The sequence below is a fragment of the Condylostylus longicornis genome, unplaced genomic scaffold (genome assembly GCF_029603195.1).
Source record: "Condylostylus longicornis isolate FDR11 unplaced genomic scaffold, ASM2960319v2 ptg000163l, whole genome shotgun sequence".
Lineage (NCBI taxonomy): Eukaryota > Metazoa > Arthropoda > Insecta > Diptera > Dolichopodidae > Condylostylus > Condylostylus longicornis.
The window spans coordinates 919,129-939,581 of NW_026578131.1; the positions used below are offsets into that span (position 1 = coordinate 919,129).

Genomic DNA, 20,453 nt, shown 5'->3' on the forward strand with positions numbered 1-20,453 from the left:
CCTGAAATTTCGCGTTACCTTTTTCGAGTATAAAATGAATTTTTCAAAAACCTTCGTACTAAAGTGGTTAATTCAACTTTTTCAGAGAGAGAAAAAGAGCTGTGCACAAAATATAAAAATGAGATAAACTCAAATTTTAATATAAAATTTATGCGCGCGCATTATTCCGGTGCATTATGACTTCACCTTAAAATTTAGAATTCAGTATATTACCAGGTGCAATCTAGTTTTCTAAACATTTCTAGTTTTCATTTTAATTTGATTGTTTAATTATTCTCCAACAATTTGTAGTATTATGAAAAATAATTGATATGATTTAAAAAAAAAGAGAGATGGTAGCACAACATTTCACAAATATTTTATATTATAATTATGTATACCTACATTATATTGTAGATATTATGATGTCTGAATTCCACAATACGTTATAATTTATTTCGAAAAGGAAGTTTAAAACAGTTGGGGGGATTTTTTGTTATTGTTTCTAATTTTCTTTTATTATTGTTCAAAATTATAAATATGAGTCATAAAAATATTAATTATGAATTGGTGCATACACACTTTGTTTGTAATACATAATATTATTATGTAGTGACTTAAGGATTTATGGTATTCGTTTTTGCTGAATTCAAAATAGAAAGAAAGAAAGAAAAGGAAGAAAATGGAATACTTATATGCAATGTACTAAGTATGCTTTGTTTTTGATATTGTTAAAAAACAAAGAAATTTTTGCTCAATAAAACGGTCTGTTGTTTTTTACGGCTAATAAAGTTCAAACGTTTTGGAATGTCTAAGAAATCAGAAAAAATAATTTATCATATTCCATAATTTAGGTCAGAATATTTTGATATTGAAAGTTCGATTTATTCACGATACCGTAATTTATAAATTCAAAAGATTAGAATATTTTGTTGTATAAATAGTTATATTTTCCAATACCTGCATTACGAATGAAGTGTATTTCGAAATCTAATCGGCATTTTACCTTAAGTCATATAAGTATTGAATATTCGTTTCTAAAGTTTTTATTTCGAATATTACCAAGATTGAATGGATGACCAATAACAATGGATTTCTAATCGTATATGCATAGTTAAGTTAATTTTTGACGCAATCAATATTTTTCGAATGTAAAAAGGAAGTAATGTTTAAAATTTTATTGTACAGAACAAAATTAAAACATCTTATAATTATGAACCTATAACTAAATTGTTTTTTAAAAATATTATAGCATTAAAATTTCATTATCTTTTTACAATTCATAATATTTGAATTAAAAACATTAAATTTATGGCAACAAATTTATAGCAGTTTTTGGAGAATTACTTATATCTGAAGAACCGTCATAATTTTCGTCAGAGTCAGAAGTTTGTTCAAATAAACTTGGACTGCTAATAGTAAATTCTGGTATCAAATCTAATGGATTTGTATCAGATTCTTCTAAATTAATTTTTAGACATGCTTCCGGATGCTCCTTTAAAACCCTGGGTAGACTGTTTTGGTAAATTTTTAGGTCCCCGTTCTCCGCTTCCTCCGCCTCCTGTGCTTGTGCTACCACTTCCTCCTCCGCTTTCATTCGAATACCCCATAGTGCTCGGGCCCGTTCTCGATTCAGATCTGCTGCCTCCTTCTGATTGCTTACTACCTGCAATTTTGGGTTGTTGCTGTAATGTCGTCGCTGTTCCAGATAATGACTGAGACGCCGGTGATTGCTGTGTTTGTAATGCAGGCCTTTGTTGCTGCTGGTGTGTTTGCTGCTGTGGTTGGGGTTGTTGCTGTTGTTGTAAGTGTTGTTGTTGCTGTTGTACCAAAGATGGGGCTGATTGTTGCTCGAACTGATTGTTGAGGTCGGATGTTGTTTGATAATCACCTTGTCCGTATTGCTGGTCATATCCTTGATATTGCTGTTCATCATATCCTTGTCCCTCATACTGTTCAGCTCCTTCATATTGTTGTTGATCATATCCCTCATAGCCAGTTGTGTCGTATTGTTGTGGATCATATTGCTCATATCCCTGGTTTGCATATTGGCTGTAATCTGTTGCTGGTTGCTGTTCATATGACTGCATGTCATCTGTTGATCTTTTGATTTCATCACTTGTTGTGTCGTAGAGCTTGCTGCCATCGGCAAGCTGTTGTGGAGATTGATTTCTGTTGTATGGTGTGGTTGTAACCGGTTTTGAATCTGCATTTGCCGTGGTAGTCCTTGGTAATGAAGCTCGGCTTGGAACGGTTGCGCCTCCATCACTGTCATTTCTGGAATATTTTTCTCCTGTGCTATAGATATCTTTTCTGTTTTCATCATCTGGTTCGTACGTGTAAGGTGTAGAGGATGTGAATGCTGATGGTTCAACGCTAGTATCTGGTTCGGTAATGCTGCGGGCTGATGTTGATTCATATCCACTTGTTGTAGGGGTGGTAACTGATGTGGGGCCTGCGTTACCGAGGTTAATTGAAGGTCGCTTATATTCAAATTGTTTTGGATTGGGAGTGTATTCTTCAACAGTTGGTCCCGTTGTGTCGATTGCTGATGATGGAGGAGTGGTAGGTCGGATATTTGTTGTTCCAATTGGTGATTCATATTCTGTGGGTGCTGAAAAAAAGTAATGCTTTTTAAATAAACTAATAAAACGGTATATTTTATTTCAGAGATCCTTATTAATAAATCCTATTGGTGTAAATTTTTTTCATTCAAGTATTTTATGAATTACCTGTTGATTGTGGTAAACTGGTAACAAATGGGCTAACACTGTTATTAACTGAACTATTATTTTCTAGTAAATCTCTATTAATTACTCTATTTGTTAAATATTCTACGTTAGATTGTAAGGCCGCTATTTCCATCCTGTTTATCATCATCATTTACCACAACAATGTGAGACAAATATATTGAAAAGGAAAAGTTCAAAGAGACAGATTTGAGAGAAAGAGAGAGAAGAGAAAGAAGAAGAGAATTAGTATAATTTTTTAATTTTTTAATTACCTTATGATCGAAAGATGAGTGTGTATTGTTTGTGTGATTGAAATTGTTTTGAAGGACAGTGTTTTGTGTTGTGTGTGAAATAGTATTGTTATTTATCTGTGATTCTTCATTCTTTTTTAGTTGATCATCCTCATCTGACAAAGTTAAATCTTTTTCAAAATCAGGACTACAACTCTTATATTGTTTCCAAACCTGCTTTAACCGTTGAACTAGCATTTCGTTTGTTTTTCGAAGTTCGCTTTTTTCGCAGCTGAAATTTTTTTATAAATATCTGTGCAGTTTATTATTAAATATCAATTATAATATTTTACAAAGTTATCAACAAAAACAGAAAATAAGGAAACACTCCAAAAGATGGAAATAAGTGAATTTAAAAAACAAAAATATCAAAGTTTATTTAAAATTTGTAATAGATCGAATTGTTGGTATATAATAGAAGTATTAAGGAATACTACGAAAAATTTTGATGGAAACAAGACGAAAATGGAATTTTGAAAATTTTAAAAAAATTATATTTGAAAACTTTGGCTGAGTTTTTAAGCAAATATGTTGGTTCCGCTTCAAAATAAAAAAGATGAGCACTTGTAACATGAAATATGTGATTCAATTCTTTCGAAATTCGTATGGAGAAATGTTATCTTTGCAGCATTTTCCGTAATTTTATTTTAGCATTAATTTTATTTTAGTTTCAGGTATGTTGCGTTGAACATGTTGCTGTAATTTCAAAAGATTTTGTTTTATGATAAATGTTTGTATATTGTTGAAATATTTTGTGTGTTACTTGAAAATGTTGCGTAAAGTTTTCGTGTAGCATCTTGCAATTTTTTGAATTCTTCTTTCGAATTTTCTTTTAATTATGGGTATATATAAATGAGACTTGATTATATACAATGACATTAATGTATATATACATGTACATTTAAAATTAGTTTTTTTTTATTCATTTAAATTATAACATTGCATTTAAATTTCAATGATATATTCAAGTCTTTATGTATTTTATTGTATTATATAAAGATGCTAAAGTCTTTTACAAACAAGTGTGTATTTAAATGAGTGAACGTATGTATATATTGTTGTTATCTTAAAATAAATTAAAAAAATAAAATTTATATTAACCCTATCATTTTGTTTAGTAATAATTTTAATTTTGGCATTTTATATTTGTTCTCTAATTATGTATATAATATTATTTGATTTGATTTATATATATGTATGTATATATATGAATATATTTATAGTTTTTACATTATTATTCAATCAATTCATTATTATTGATCATTCGGCTTGATTTTTGGTTTATTACTTGGCACAAATTTTACATTGATATCAAATTTAAGTGGTGCACGTGATTTATTATTGATTTCTTTTTGATCATTATGCTGATGATGATGATTTAAATGATTATGATTTTGATGATTATGATTTAAATGATTAGATTGATGATTGTGATTGAAATTATGATTTTGATTTTGATTATGATATGAATTTAGTTTACTATCTGATAACATCATGCATTTACTTAAATTATTATTATTGTTACTAAGAATTTTTTTATTATGATCATAATTATTATTGTTATTATTCTTATTATTGTTATAAAAACTATAATTATTTGTATTATGGGTTAAGTGCTCATATGATTTAGCCTTACAGTTAGTATCTAAAAAATTTTGACAATCTAAATCCATATTGTTGTTGATAACACGTTTTTGATTACTTAAACGTAAATGTTGTTGATGTAATTTTTGGTAACGATGTTGCGGCTGTTGTTGTTTGTGTTGTTGTTCCTGTTGTTCATGCTGTTGATGTTGATTTGATCGAAAATCATATTTACTACTATTATCATTACAAGGATAATAGTTAAATGAATTCTCATTGCATTGATTATCTTTATTTTTTATTGTATTTGAAATATTGGAATGTCCACAATTATTATGAGTTCCATATTTTTTCATTTCATTGTCACTATTACATTTTGATTTTAATTTTTGTTGTGTGTCATACACATGATATTGTTGATCACTAGTCAACGATTCTGTGTTTGATGGACAACATTTTGTTGTTGTTTGGTGTTTTGTTTTATTTTGACGTTCAGCTTGAATATGTTCTTGCCTTTTTAAAAAATCTTTCATAGCACCGTTTGGCCCGAAAATTGGTGTATTTTCGGTTATATATGGTTTTTGTACTTTAAAACGATTTAAAAACGGTTTCGATGATGTTGATGGTTCTGGTTTATGTTGATATTGATATAATTTTTTTTGTTGTTGCTGTTGTTGTTGACTTTGACAGCCATGATGATTATGATGATTAGTTGATTGTTCAATATTTTTAATATTATTATCTTTAGCACAGCAATTACTTGGAGACGTTTTTGTACTCTTAAAATCATATTTATGATAATTTGGATATGTTTTATTTTTTGTTGTTAAATCATCTTTAATGTAGTTGTCTTCACTACATATTTCATCAAAACATGCATTTAAATTATCGGTGGTAAATTTGGTGGCAGTTTTGGTAGCGGTGGGTATATTATTATTAATACTATTACTATTTGCATTGATATAATTACTAAGTGAATCACAACAAGTGTTTGATTTAAAGGTAGATGAATTTTCTAAAATTGGACAAATTGGTTTACTCCCAAAATCGTACTCGCTTTCGTTTTCCATCATTAGATTTTCGCACGGTAGGAGGCAGCCTGGCCGGAAATACGAGAAATATAGAAAAAAAGAAAAGTATGGCAACGTATGCAAAATTTGTATTTTTTTTTTGTTTGTTATTTTTTTTTTGTGGTATTGGTGTTTCGAGTAATTATCAAATATAGATAGTATAGGTAATATATAAGCGATAACCAAAAATCAAGGATATTTTTAATTTTTTTTTGTAAATTTCGAAACAAAGCTAGTTTCTTTTCTTATATCCGGAAGAATTTTGAAAAAAGTCCTAATTAAAATTTATGTAACCTGTATAATGTAAAATATTTGGACAAAACTTCAAAGTGTCAAAAATTTTAAAGGTAAAAAAATAAATTATAAAAAGAAAAGAAAACGAAGAATTTGGATTTACTGGAAAGTTGATTGGAATCCACTGCCGAATATTTAAACGTAAAACGCTCCAATTGTTATCACGTTTTTACTTAACCTAAAAATATTGTCGGGAAGATTTTGTTGTTGAATGTCAAGTTGAATATTTTTAATCCTATTACAATTTTAACTGCTACATTTTTGACATGGGTAGTTTTTGACAACATTGTAAATCATTGACAACTGTAATGTCACAGAATACACAATATTGTTTTAAAATTCAAAATTAAATTTTTGCAAATGTAACAAGCCTTTTAAAATTGTAAAAGGGTTGTATTCTAAGTCACTCAACTTGAAAGTAAAATGTGCAAATTGTTATAAAATAATTTTTATAATGTGTTTAAAATTGACTATGCTTATATTTATAAACGGCATATGTCAAATATTTGATTTAATTTGTTTTCTTTAAATTCCTTTAAGATTCTCACATAAAAAACTTTAAAATTTTTCGATTTTCTTTTCTTTTCAATGTTATAAAAAAATAAAACAAAACTGTTTTTGTCTAAAGAATACAAAAAATATTTTTTTTATGTACTTATGCTTAAGTGAAGTGTCCTCTAATTTGTTAGTTAATGATTTGCATTCAGTGGTCAGTTTATCCATGAGTTGGCGCTGGCTTTGTATCATTTCTTCAAGGTCAGATACAGTTGCGGCTATAAATAACATTTTTTTGGTTGGTTGTTTGATTGTTTTGTTTTGTATTTTTTTATGATATCAAATATCAAAACTTAAAATAAAACTTTAAATAAAAAATTGAAACTTAAAATATATTTAAAATATAGATGTCAAAGAGGAGAAAAAAAAATCAAAGGCAGTTAACAACGACATCAAGTAAGAATTATGTTAAAAGTTAAGTACAAAAAAAACGACAACTACTCTACTAGTGTTGAATTTTCGAAACAGTGTGTTTTACAGTGTTAATGTTGAACTTGATTTTGACGTAATAATGGAAAAATTCCCTCCTAAAAATGTTATTTAAAATGCAAATATAATAAATTTAATTTATTATTTTTATTCTTTAAATTATTTTTTCATTGTTCTTGATTATAAAATTGTTACGAAAATGCTAAAACAGTAATAATTATATTTTTATGAATATTAATAAAATTATCTAAAATATATATAATACCAATAGTATATGAATATACTTTTGAGCGGAGAAACTTTATAACTCATGGATAAACTATTGACCGCACCATTTTCCAAAAAAGATATTTACAAAAATATTACGAATTCATATAAATGATAAAATAATTAAGAATAAAAAATCTATATACTATAAAAAGAAATGATTATAAAAAATTATTTTAAATAAAATTTTAAAAACACTGAAAAAACTTATGAGTGAAAATATCAATTTTTTCCTTATAATGAATTGAGTAAAAAAATAATAAATCAATTTCGCTCTTTGTGAGTGTGAAGAATTTCATTTTTGAATGACAAATGAGAGTAAAATTTTTTTTTAATTTAATGCAAATAATGATAATGTTTGTACATAAATATTTACATATTGTTATCTAAAAATTCAATTTTCATAACAGTAAAAGGTTTAACTCATATTCAAAATTGCAATAATGCTCAAAATGTGAGTAAAAACTGGTTCAATTGTACTATTATGAAACTTGAATAAAATTTTGAATTTATGCATATTTCACAAAATTTATACCTTTAATTACAAAAAATAAAATATTTATTAAAAGAAGTTTTTTAATACTTGTAATTTTTCGTTTATAATTTTGAGAAATATTTATAATTTTGTAAAAATAAAACAAATATTTTATATGTTGGTTTTTGTTTAAATTAAAACTACAATATAAGATTTATGAAAAAGAAAATGTTTTTAATGATATTTTTGTTCTCAATCAATAGCTTACCCACGGTTACTCTTTGTTATTACATTTTAATCTTTATTAGTTAATTAAGTTTAATTTGTAATTTTAATTATTTACTAATTTTTTTACGTTACACTTAAAAATAAGGGGTTAGTTTTATGTTAACTAATATTTTACAGAAATTAAATTGAAATTTTAATAATTTTTGTATAATAAAATTTTTTTGTATTTAAATGCAAAGAATGTTTGTAGAAAGCAACAAGATTTCTTTAATAGTGATTTAAACTAACTATACTACGCATTTGACATTTTAATTATATTTGACAGTGAAATGTCAAATGGACAAATAGTATCTGTCGATTTGAAATTTCACTAAATAGATTTCAATAAAAATTGAATATTGAAAAAATTGAGAAAAAATATTTAAATATTATAACTCTCTAAATCGCTTTAATTTGGAGCAGCGCTGTCGAACGTACTAGTATAGTATCATTGTACTACTATTTCATCAAGTGTACTACTGTACTAATCTATCTTAAGTTGTACTACTATTTTTCTACTTATTTTTTGAGAGATCAATTTAGTTATTCTTATAGAAAGCTTTTTTGTTAATTAATAACATTAAACACATTTTTACTTTACAACTATAATTTGGTAATATCTGAAAAAACTTAGTACTAAAATAGTTTAACTTTAATATTGCATTGTGGCAAATCTTATTTTATATTGATTGGCGTTTCATGTATCAAAAAAAAATTTTATTTAAAAATTTTTATTTCTTTGCACCAGAGCCTGAAGTAGATAGCAGTTTTAACACTGCAGTATTACACATTTGATATTATATGTTTATTTGCAGGGTGCTTGCACTTCTTGTACAAAGAAATATTTGAGATGAGTAATTACACAAATGTTTTCCGGTAGATGGCTTCAAATACGAAAAATAAATGTTCATTCTCAATATTTATATTTAAAGGTTGCTTCTTAATTCTACAGAACAAAGTGTTCGGAGCTTTTTTTTAAAAGAAATTACAAAATTTTTATAAATGGATATCATTACATATTATACAAGTTATTCGTGTCTATAAGAAATTTTTGAAATTTTCCTGTGATACACATAACTTCAAGCACTTCTTTAAAATGAGACACTTTTTAGAATAACACTACAGTATTAGAAAAATTAAATTAAAACAAATAAAATACAAAGATATTGTAAAGTGTTTAAACAGAGAAGATGACTATTAAATATTTAAAAAAAAAATAAAGTTCTTTGCGTTTATTTCAAACTATTTAAACAGAAAAATTATAAATTTATTTAATTAATTAAAACATTGACTGAACAAAAAATATAGGCATGAAAGTAAACTGTCGAAATTCAACTTAATTTACAATTGATATTTAAATATGTATGTAGCTATATTTATATTAAAAAATTTACACACAAAGAGAATAAGAAAATTTTATACACAAAATGGTGATTAATAAGAAACTGTACAAAATTAATAGAAATTATAATTCAAAAATATTTTGTAGAAATATTCAATTTTATTGAAATTCATTTCACATACCATGCTTTTCTTGTAACTCATTTATTGACTTGTCTAAATCTTTTCTTGTCGGTCTTAATTCATTCTTCATTTCACCAAGAGTAACCTAAAACAAATATTTCTCACATGAGTAGAAAATATATGTAAGTATAATTTAAAATTATTAATAAATAAATGTATATAATATACGAGTATGTATGTAAAATAATTGAACTCTAACCTCTTTTTCAAGGCTTGCAATTTCATCGCTTAATCGTAAATTTTCTCTTTTGGCATGTAAAACATCTGCATCAGCTCTATCTAGTCGCTGTCTTAATGAATTTATTTCAGCATTCAATCGAGCTGCTTCAATTTTTGCTGCTCTATCTGCACGATCCAATTGTAAACGCAATGAGGTAATTTCTTGTTCTAATGATTGTTTTTCAGCATTTACTTGAGCAATATCTGATAGGAAATTTGTTCTTTTTGTTTTAAGTTCCTGTTTCAAATCTTCAATTTGGGCATTCTTTTGTGAAACATCACGTTTCATATCAGATTCAACACGTTTTTGTCGTTCTAATTCCATTTGAAGTTTTGCAACTTGTTCCCATTGATTATTTAAATCACCACCTAATTGATCTACTTGTAAATTATAACGACGTTCCGCATTTGAACGTTCTTCCGAAACACGGCGAGCCATTTCATGTTGTAATTCTCTGACTCTTTCATGTTGACGGTCTAATTCATCACGTAAATGTTTAATTTCAATTTCTTGTTGTGATCGCTCTATCACAGCCATGTCACTTATATGACGTTTTGAATTTATATATTGTTGTTCAGATTTCATGTCATCAATAGTTTTCTGTAATCGACGAACATCATCTTCAAGTTGTAATTTTTCTTTTTGTAAATTTTCAATTTGTTTACGATGAAGTTCACAATTTATTAAAGATGATGCTGATCCAGAACCACCATGACCTGATGCAATTTTTCGTTTTAGCTCATCATTTTCTGCTTTAACTTTTTTTAAATCTATACTATACTGTGCTAATTCAGCTTCAAGTTCAGATATTTTTGATTCAAAAACAATATTTGGACCACTTAAATGACGAGATGGTTTTTTATTAGCTGGTTTTGCATAAATATCTTCACTTTCAGATGAATTAGAAATGCGATGATCTCTGTGATGACTTGCATCACGAGTCAATTTTGCTAAATCGGATCTAGCATGTTCGGTTAAAGCTTCATTTTCATGAATTACATCTTTCACTTTACCAAGCAAATGTGATAATTCATTCTATTTTTTGAATAAAAGACCAAATATAAAATAATAATTTTAAATTTAAAATAAAGCTAAAAATAAACTCACACGACAAAATTTGGATTCCTTTTCTAATTGTTCAATGTAATCTTCTTGTTTTTCTATAAAATTAAGTATTTCTTTTGGTGCCTGAATTCCATCACCAGCTATTGCAGAAGACGAAGGAATTACAGGATTAGAGGTCAAATAGTCAGAAGTTGACGTGTAACTGGGAATTCCCAATGGATCTGTTGATAATGATGAGCTAAATGGTTTATATTTTTTCAATAATCCTTTTGGATCTTTATAACTTGGTGAAAGATATTTTGAAATTTCATTTATAGCTGGTCGATCCTATCAATTATAGTTTGTGAATTAAGTAATTAAAAATTATGTTTAATATTATTTTGATTACCACTGATTGATTATCTGTTTCTTCACCTGATTCTTCAATTCCACCTTTAGAAAATGTTTTACTTGATGGACTATATGATTCTGCTAGAAGTAATTTTAAACGACTTACCGCAGTATTATAATTATAATTTGTATAATCCATTCCTTGCTTTTTTTTTGACATAGTTTTTGAAATTTTTATAGTTGAATTCGAAGTTCTTCTAAAATTAAATATTTTTCATTCATTATTTCCATTATGATTTTTTTTACAATTAGAACAACAGAAATTTATAAAATAAAACAAGTTCACTTGAAGAATATTCTAATTAGACTGAAGGTATAAACAAGAATTTGTCATACTACGGTTGTTCATAGCAACAATTATGGAAGCAAAAATGTGTGGCAGTTCAACACCCTCGTTATAGAACAGAAATAAAATGAACAACATGCTCGAATATTTTTTTTTAAAAAAAGGATATTTTAAAGGTAGAAAATAAAACGAAATATTCAGGAACAGGTATGTAGTATAAATTGTAATGAAATTATAATTCGTTCACAAATTGTTATTCTCATTCCCGTTCTTATGCGTGGTTTATGAGTTACCAAAAGTAAATGTTATTCACATTTTTTTGGTATACACCAGTTTGTACATTGTAAACAATTTTAGTAAGAATTTTTGCTGCGTTTACGATTGTGGTGCGTGTAACTAATTGTTTGTGTTAAACATTTATTTGCTTTTGTTAGTTTACAATAAAATATTTCAAATATAGAGTGAATGAGCAGCGCTTTCATTATTACGCTATAGACAGTGAGATGACATAAATCGGATTGATTGCTTTTATAAATGGAATATTAATTGCCTTAATGGAATAAAACTATACTAATATGAATTTGATTTAGATGCGACAAGAAATTCGGTGTTTAGAATAATTTTCATTGTGAATATGCAAAGAAATTTGTAAACGAAAGACTGTAAAACAAAGTATTACTATTATTTCATGGCAAGTTCTAAATATTTATAAAATTTTCGCCATTTTATTCTGAAATTTAGTGTTTAATAAAAATCGTGGTTGCATACTTAATTATGCCTGTTCTAAGCCTGTGATGTGTTTGAAATTTTGTTATTGCTTTTAATTTTAGTCTCTTAAAGGTGTTTTCTGCTATTATGCAAATTAAAAGGTAAAAATTTTCGTTTTCTGTGAAATGAGATTAGGTTGCATTTAATATACTTTTGCAACTAAATTTCTTTTATTGTATGGTCACTGCACGAGTGTAAGACCGAACAATAAATAATTTTTCATTTGAAATTTATTAATCCGTTTCCATATATGAAATATTTGAGTGTATTTCGGCGAAATTAAAGGAAAATTATTTTCGAGAGTTTAAAGAAAAATTGCATACATTTAGGAGATGTGCGTTATTACCAAAAATACTACAATTAATCTTTATATTAGTAAAAATGTTTAAGCCTGTATGAATGCAATTTTGGGGCAAAAGCAATTTTCATGTTCATTTGAATAAAATATCGTAGTTTGTTGATAATTATTTAGTTCACAATAAAATTGAACAATTTGTAGAATTTGTTCGCTTGAACGAAAATAAAAACATAATGATTGCAGATTGTAGGTTGGGGCGATGATGCACCGCGACATTAAAATCGAAGCGCCTATTCTCTTGCCTGGAGCATTTCCCCGAGGAACGTAATCTTTCTGATGAAATTCTGATTAAGAGAAATTTTTCCGGGGAAACGTTCACTAGCGAGTTCACTATTCCTACGTATTTCTAACGAAAAGATTTTGTCGTTTTAGTGGTCGCTGGTATGTTTAAACGTGGAAAATTATTATGCTGTCATATATAGTTTATGCCAGTTTTGCTTTATTGCCATTAACTGTAATAACGGTTAATTATTTTTATTTTGGTAGAAAAGGTATACGAATACAAATATTTTTTATTAGCCGTTTAAAGGTAATTTTCGATTTAAGATGTTGTTAACATATTAAAAAAATATATATTAGAAATAATTCCGTATAGTGCTTCAAACTTATCTCAAGTCTATGTTGTTGAAAACACTTGGCAATTTTTTTATTAATCTAGAATGTGATATTTTTATTAATCTAGAATCAAATGGAGCTTCTGATCCACATTACACGCTCCATTTTTTTTAATAATATAAATTTTGCTCCCGAGCTGGTATTTAAAAAATCGTATATCAGATCTGCTTTAGAATTTTAGCCCAGAATACAAAAATTTTGATTAACTTTGTGATATCGAAAATCTAAGAAAAAAATCATTAAAAGTACTCCACTAACATTGAATTTTGAAAACACTCATTGGATAAATTATTTTAAATATGAATTGCAACCAATTTAAAATCAGATTTTTTTTGTACAGGACTTTGAACACAATGTAATATTAATTACTTTTCCAATTAAACACTTTTATAAAATTCAATTCCAATTAATAACTTTTGTAAAATTATGTTAAAAGCAGTTTGTCACGGAACTTTAATTGATTTTAAAAGTGAACACTACATGTAATGATAACTGGGTCAGTTTGAACAACCATAATATTTAAATTAAAATATTTTATTTGAATATTCTTAAAAAATTATGAGGAAAAAAAAAATAATTGCCTTGGTCGATTTCTTTTTGCGTTTGAACGATAACTGCTTGCAACACTTTCACGATCTGAGTTATTTCCGCTATTATTATTATGATTTGGTGTTATTCCGATTCCTTGTCCTGTTCCAAATATACCTGATGGTGAAGTTGATGATTTTATTCCGTTTTTATAGTTTGGTTTGGAATTGGTATATAACGGATATGAAACACCGTAACTACCACTTCTCATTGTATTTTTAAAATATTTTTTTTTATAAAATTTTTTCTATTTTGCAATTTAATTTCTTTTTTCTTTTTGTGTTTAAATATTCTTTCAATTTTTCTTTGTAACACTATTTTTCACTTAAAATATGAAATTTCTCGTTATTTGCTTTTTTTAATCCTTTTTTTGCCCTCTTTGCTTTGTTATATAAAATTTTCTCTTTTCAAATTTATTTTTTTTATACTTTTATTTAAATTAATTTGTGAATGTGTTTAATATTTACAAGAAAATCTATTTACAACACTATGTATATATATATATAATTTTTGTACTTAAAATTGTTAAAAATTTTCTCAAAGTTTATGCAAAATTTATGTAAAACAACAGATAAAGTAAATATTAATAAATAGACGATAATAATAAGTAAAGAATAATCACAGTTATAAATTGTTTTAAAGTTTTCTTTTTTTTTCAATTTCTCTTTAAATATTTTTTTTAATTATTTTTTCTTGTATTTTAACTTTTTAATTTTAAATCCATTCAGTAATGTAACGATAAAAAGATAATAACAGTAAAGGTATTCCGAGACTAAAACATTCCATTAGTTTGTTTGGGCCTTTTATAGACTTGAGTTGTAACGAAAACGAAAAAAAAAAACAAAAATATTAGAAAGGAAAACAGTTACAGAAAGGAAATGAATCCAATTATAATTATGAATAATGGTTCCGAATGTGTGTGTCTAGTTAATAAAATAAAAAAGAATAAAAAAAAAAGTACCCTGAAATAGTGATATTTTTCATAATAATTTTCGTACAAAGATGTACCAGGATATGTGATAGTAAAAGAAAGAAAAAAGTATTACGATTTTTCTTTATTTTTTCATACATACACCATTACATTATGAAAATATGTGTATGTATTTCAATATGTTAGTATACATATAGGCATACAACGAGGTTGAATTGGAAAAATTTCGTAAATTTTCGGTACAGTTTTACCTCTATTACAAGGTTAACTACATACTCCCTGTGAAGCTTTGGGTTTGTCCATGTAGAAGTTGATAGAATCATCCCATATGTTGCTTTCACCACAGGTTCGTCTTGGTGGGATCCTTCACGAATAAAAGAACAGTGTACCGCATAGAGCACCCCCTCGAGACCCACACTTTTGATGAATCCGAGCAACTTTTCCGCAGGATGTCCACAACGGCATGCTCACCAGCCAGGGCCCACACAAACTGGCGCCACTCCTATGGACTAACGCATCACACTCGTTGAGAAGGTGCACAGGAGTTTCCTACCCCTCACTGCAGTAACTGCAAGAGCCATCTGTCCACATGCCTAACTTGCTTAGGTGTTGCCTTAGCTTGCAGTGCCTCGTCAGAAAGAATTTCCACATGATCCTGCGGCATTGTTATGATTGCCCCGTAGCGTTTCCGGTCGAAATTGCCCAAGTGTCTATGGCTTCAGCATTTCACGGATCTTACGTGCCCAACAAAACTGCCCAACAAAATTTTTTTCCAGCAAAACTGGGAGTGGCCAGCGCTTCCCCAGCATATCTGCTTTCTCATAGCCTTCCACGTCAAGGTGCCCCGGCACCCTGCACAATATGACCCGATTGTCCTGACCCAATCGGTCGAGCTTGCCAAAACAGTGCGGAATCTGTATCCGGGAGGAAACCTCGCAAGAATTCAGAGCCCTTATGGCAGCCTGACTGTCAGACCCTATCACTTTTATCGCACCCGCGACAACCACTATCCAGGTTAAATTGGGCGCACCTTTTTATAGTGTGTATTTCCGCCCGAAAGATACTTGGATACATTCCCATGGGTTCAAAAGATTTGGTCCTTTGGCTCAATGATAGTCCCCGTATTTCCACATCTTCCACCCAACCTTAAGGTTGCCCTTGCTGCACTCTCGATCAGATGTAGCGACGATAAGCGAAGAATGACCTTGATTGCTGCCGTTGGGCAAGTTCTCATAGCATCGGTAATGCATGTGCACCCTAACCTTCCAAAATTTTTCCCCACGCCACTATCGTTAGAAGCGGCACTATCAGTATGGTATACATCCACCTTATGGTGGCTCTTGCTGGGACTACCACTGCTTGTTCCACCGAAGCCCCTTGTCAAACGTTAAACCCAAATATTTGACGTCCTCCTTCGGTTGGATTGTTTCTCCATGTAATGTTATTGCATGCAGACGTTCCAGACTTCTTTTTCTAGAGAAAGACACCACCGTGGTTTTGGCCGGATTCAATCTGAGCCTCACATCAAGGGTGATAGTATTCTTCCTTGTGGACATCCCTTGGTTGGAAGAACGGCCATGATCTTTTGTCCCGCGGCTGTCTCAGCTTTTCTTGATGTGAGCATATTACACATTTATAATGACGTAGTGCTATCTACGCCCCTGTCTCGAGGTATTGTGCCCAGTGTGCGAGGTATTGTCAAAGGCACCGTTGATATCAAGGAAGGCACACATCGATATTTCTTTATGCTCCAGCGATTCAGCTGAGTGGAGCGTCTTCTAGTACCGTCGTTCTGAGGTACCGATCGATCACCTTTTGAAATTGTCTTCAGAAAAAAGGATGTATGGCATCATAAGCTTCGAAATATTTTGGTCAGGAGCGGAACAATCCACTCTCGACCTTCTTTGAGAAGATCGGGGTATATTCGATCCACCCCCGACGATGAGTCTCCAAAAGAAGAGCCCTGCTTCCTTGACTTTTCCTTTCCTTAGCAGGACAGCTCGATTCGTAAGCCTCGATAATTGTCCCACTTGGTTTAGTTCGAAGGGGTGGCGCGAGACCTTTTCAATTGCCAGCTGACCCAGACCAATTGAAAGGCCCTCTCTGTATCTTTCCCAATTCATGCCTCGAGGGTTTCTTGGGAAGGAAGTGTGTTCAGCGATTCCCCCAAGGTTAAACCGGATGATTCTGTCTTCTAAATCTAAATCTCTTCAGATAGCCTCCAGTCCAGCACAAGGTTTCTCACACTCGGGCTGCCGAATATGATGGCTAGCACCTCTTCTCAAACTCTAGTTATAAAAGTCGGAGAATTTCCTACATTATATATATCTAGGTTTCCTCTAAGTAAAAATTGGAAGTAGGTAGAAAAACATTTAAAGAGTCTGTGTAGGAGTACATTAATGCCATCCTTTGAACTTTGCTCGTCGGTTCCAGATTGATGGATATACCCAGCGCAGGACACCAGACCAGAATGCCGTATAAATATAGAGCACCGGTCTATCCGTACACAACTACGGTGTAAAGCAGATGAATCATGCATGGCTCGATGTCACCTCCCACGTTTAGCTTAAAGTCCAAGATTAATCTCTCTTGTTTTAGTGGAAAAAAAGAGTCTTGTTTCACTAAGTTTTGACGGCAGATCGTCGGAGTAAGCAAACAACTTGTAACCTTCTTCCTCCACGCGTAGCAAAATTTGATTCACTACAAGATTTCAACAAAGGTGGGAGCGCACAAGAGACCCGTCTGAAGGGTGTTCTTTTCCAAAAAAATTACTGGATACTCAATAAGTCAGGTACTTATCAACAGATATGACGTTATTGAAAGCGCCCTCTCAAATACAAAAAGGCAGCCATAGTTTAATACCAGAGAATACAAGGTTGTCTCCGCCGACCTGCCCTTTTAATATGCATGTTCTGCCGAGGTCTGCTATGCATGTATGCGTCTTACAGCTTTCTTAGATTTTTAAAAGAAATCTTAGATTAGACTGATCGATCTGAGATTCTTTGGGCAGCTATGAGAGCTTCTCCTATTCTTAAGTATAAAAACCAGTTTAGTTACATTTCAGATTCTCGGTAACAATGTTAAGTCTATACACCGCTCATAAATAGTTTTCAGCCAAAGAGTTATAACCTCCGTTGTATTTCGCAGGTTACTTTTCCTAAAATTGAACAAAATTTTAATCAAAACTAGAATACAAAATGTTGCTTTTACTTTGATTACCCTCAACTTTTCTCTTTTTATACTGGTGCGAACCAATGTTCGAAACGAATAAAGCCCAAAACCCTTACAAACAATCATATACAAATTTCAAATAGCAATGTTTCCCAACATTGCCACCATTCTAAAAAAATATTAGTACTAATTTCAGTCAACTGCAACCTAACTTTTGCAAATCATTTGTACACGGATATCACAGAGTTGACACGGTCAATTCTAACTTTTCTCGTTTCAATTAAATTTCGTGTTTTATTTTTAATAAACCTTATATTTTTAAATATAGAAAAAATATTACAAGGGTAAAGCTATAAAACATAAGTATTATTTTTCTTTTGTTTTTGAGAATTAATACTTGAAAAGGATAATTTTACTAGTTTTGCACTTTATTTTCTTTTATATTTGTTTTTGTTTTACTAATAAGCATTTCCGAACATTTGAATAATTTAAAAATAAAATTGCGAGAGTGTATTGCATTTCAAGGTTTTAAGAGAATTCATTTAAGAGCAAGAGAGAAAGAGAGAGACAGAAAAAAAAAATTAAGTTAGAAGAAATTATGGTATTAAGCAAAATCATTGGAAAAAGAAAACAAAATACACAAAGTCCTTGTTATCCTTAATGGTATGTTTATAATAAACAAATATTTCATATTTAATTTTTTGACTCTTTTTCCTAAAAAAAAAGAAAAAAAAATTAATATACTCGTATGTAAGCATTGGTGATGTGAAGTAATTCATAAAAAATAAGAATAGAAAAAAAATATTGAAAAAAAAAATTGAAAAAAAAAGATCACCATGGATTTGTTTATTCGATAAAATCGAATAGTTTTTTTTTTGTTATTATTTTTTGTTTGAGAATTTTTCAGGGTATTTTCTGATCTAATGAAGAAAATATTTTATGATTGTTTGGTTTTCTGTTGCTTAAAATAAGAAAAATGGAAATAAAAAAAATAAATTTTGCTTTCGTAAGCAGCCATTTTCTTAGTGCTTAAAACACTGTTCAAAAAACGTGTGTTTGTGTGAATTTTTTAAAATAAAATTTGTTCTTTTTTTCAAAATTTATTTTTCTTTTTTATTGTTTTTACTCACGATATCGACTCGCAGTTTTGACTAAATAGTAGAAAATCAGGGCAGAAATGTTTCTACTTTTTTTTTTGTTTTTTTATAAAATATTGAACTTTAATGAAATATGGTTGTGGTTTTGATTTGAAAATTCGAATTTAAAAATCTCTATGATCATTTGTTCAGATTTCATTGAATAACCGGAATTGGAAGGTGTTTAAAAATTTTTTGCTGTAAAAATGGAGTTTTTTTCCATATGAAGTTGTTTCCATAATTTTCAATACGAGAATTCAATCAAATGGGTGATAATTAAAAGTTAGATGATTCAAGGTAAGATATTTTAAGTTTTTACCTTTAGTAGCCATTGAAAATCATTTTATGAATTGAATTTGACTATACTGCGTTACTATATTTCAGTAATTCAAGAGTTTAAGTTTCCAGTTTGAAGGAATTACAAACGTTTCTTTCTCCAATTTTACTAATTTCCATTCCGTATACCATGCATACCTTTCAATTTACATCACAAAACCTCTTTCATGATTTCGTTAAGATTTTCAATTTTTGAAATAAATTAACGAATTATATGTTATTAAAGTACTTCATAAAAATATTTAGGTTCTAAAATGCATAAAAAATTTTGTATTTTCATTGAAATAGCAAACAAAAAAAAATATTTTATAATGATGACGATATAACATTCATTTCAAAATACCAATAATATAAGTAGTAATAAAATAATAATATTTACTAATGATAACTGTTTTTTGAAAAAGGATTCTATTTTGCTGTATTAAGGAGTAAACACAACATAATATTTAAAACAAAGTTAAAGGAAATAAAATATCAGATATCGTGAATTTATAAGGATAACGCATCACGCATTAAATTACAATTTTATTTAGTTAATTTTTATGTTCTTATCAAGATTTATTACCATAGTTATACTTAAATTTCATATTGATTGAGAAAATATATGAATATATGTAGGTACAAGGTAATAAATAGAATTTTACAAAACCAAAAAAAAATATTTAAAAAAGTTTTATAAATAGATTGAGGGAAACTTTTTTTTACTATAAGTGTGTTAGTTTTTATATGTATTGATTTTTTAAAAGTCCTCAAGATTTTGTGCGGATGGGCATTAAATTATGCTTGACTGCCCGCGAAATTGTTGGTACACTCATCCTATATTTTAAAACGTCGTCCTATATATTGCCTTAATCTCCACAAGTTTGTCTTGATGTGAGCAAAATGCCAAATTCCTTCGTGAATGAAAGCACAGGAGAGACATAGTCAGCCCTCTATGAAACATGGCTATACTGAAACACAGCGATGTAATCCTCAGACACGCCAAAAAGGCAGTCATAGCGTTATCGCTTTTATCTAGCGATAACTCTATATCGCGTACCAGAAAATGCAAGGCCATTTCCGTCGACCTGCTTTTGTAGAACGCATGTTGTGCCGAGGACAATAAACTTGAATCTAAATTGCT

At 29.1% G+C, this 20,453-nt stretch overlaps 1 protein-coding gene across 1 annotated transcript; it reads right to left on the reverse strand.

Annotated features, from left to right (window-relative positions):
* Positions 1–1,322: 1,322 nt before the first annotated feature.
* On the reverse strand, positions 1,323–11,331 carry LOC129616206 (myosin-13). Its single transcript, XM_055531712.1, has 7 exons — positions 11,140–11,331; positions 10,794–11,078; positions 9,666–10,721; positions 9,467–9,551; positions 6,605–6,722; positions 2,712–2,845; positions 1,323–2,593 (listed from the first exon to the last, which is right to left on the reverse strand). Exons 1-7 carry the CDS (start codon positions 11,299–11,301, stop codon positions 1,446–1,448), a joined length of 2,988 nt encoding a protein of 995 aa, XP_055387687.1. The 5' UTR covers positions 11,302–11,331; the 3' UTR covers positions 1,323–1,445.
* Positions 11,332–20,453: the final 9,122 nt, after the last annotated feature.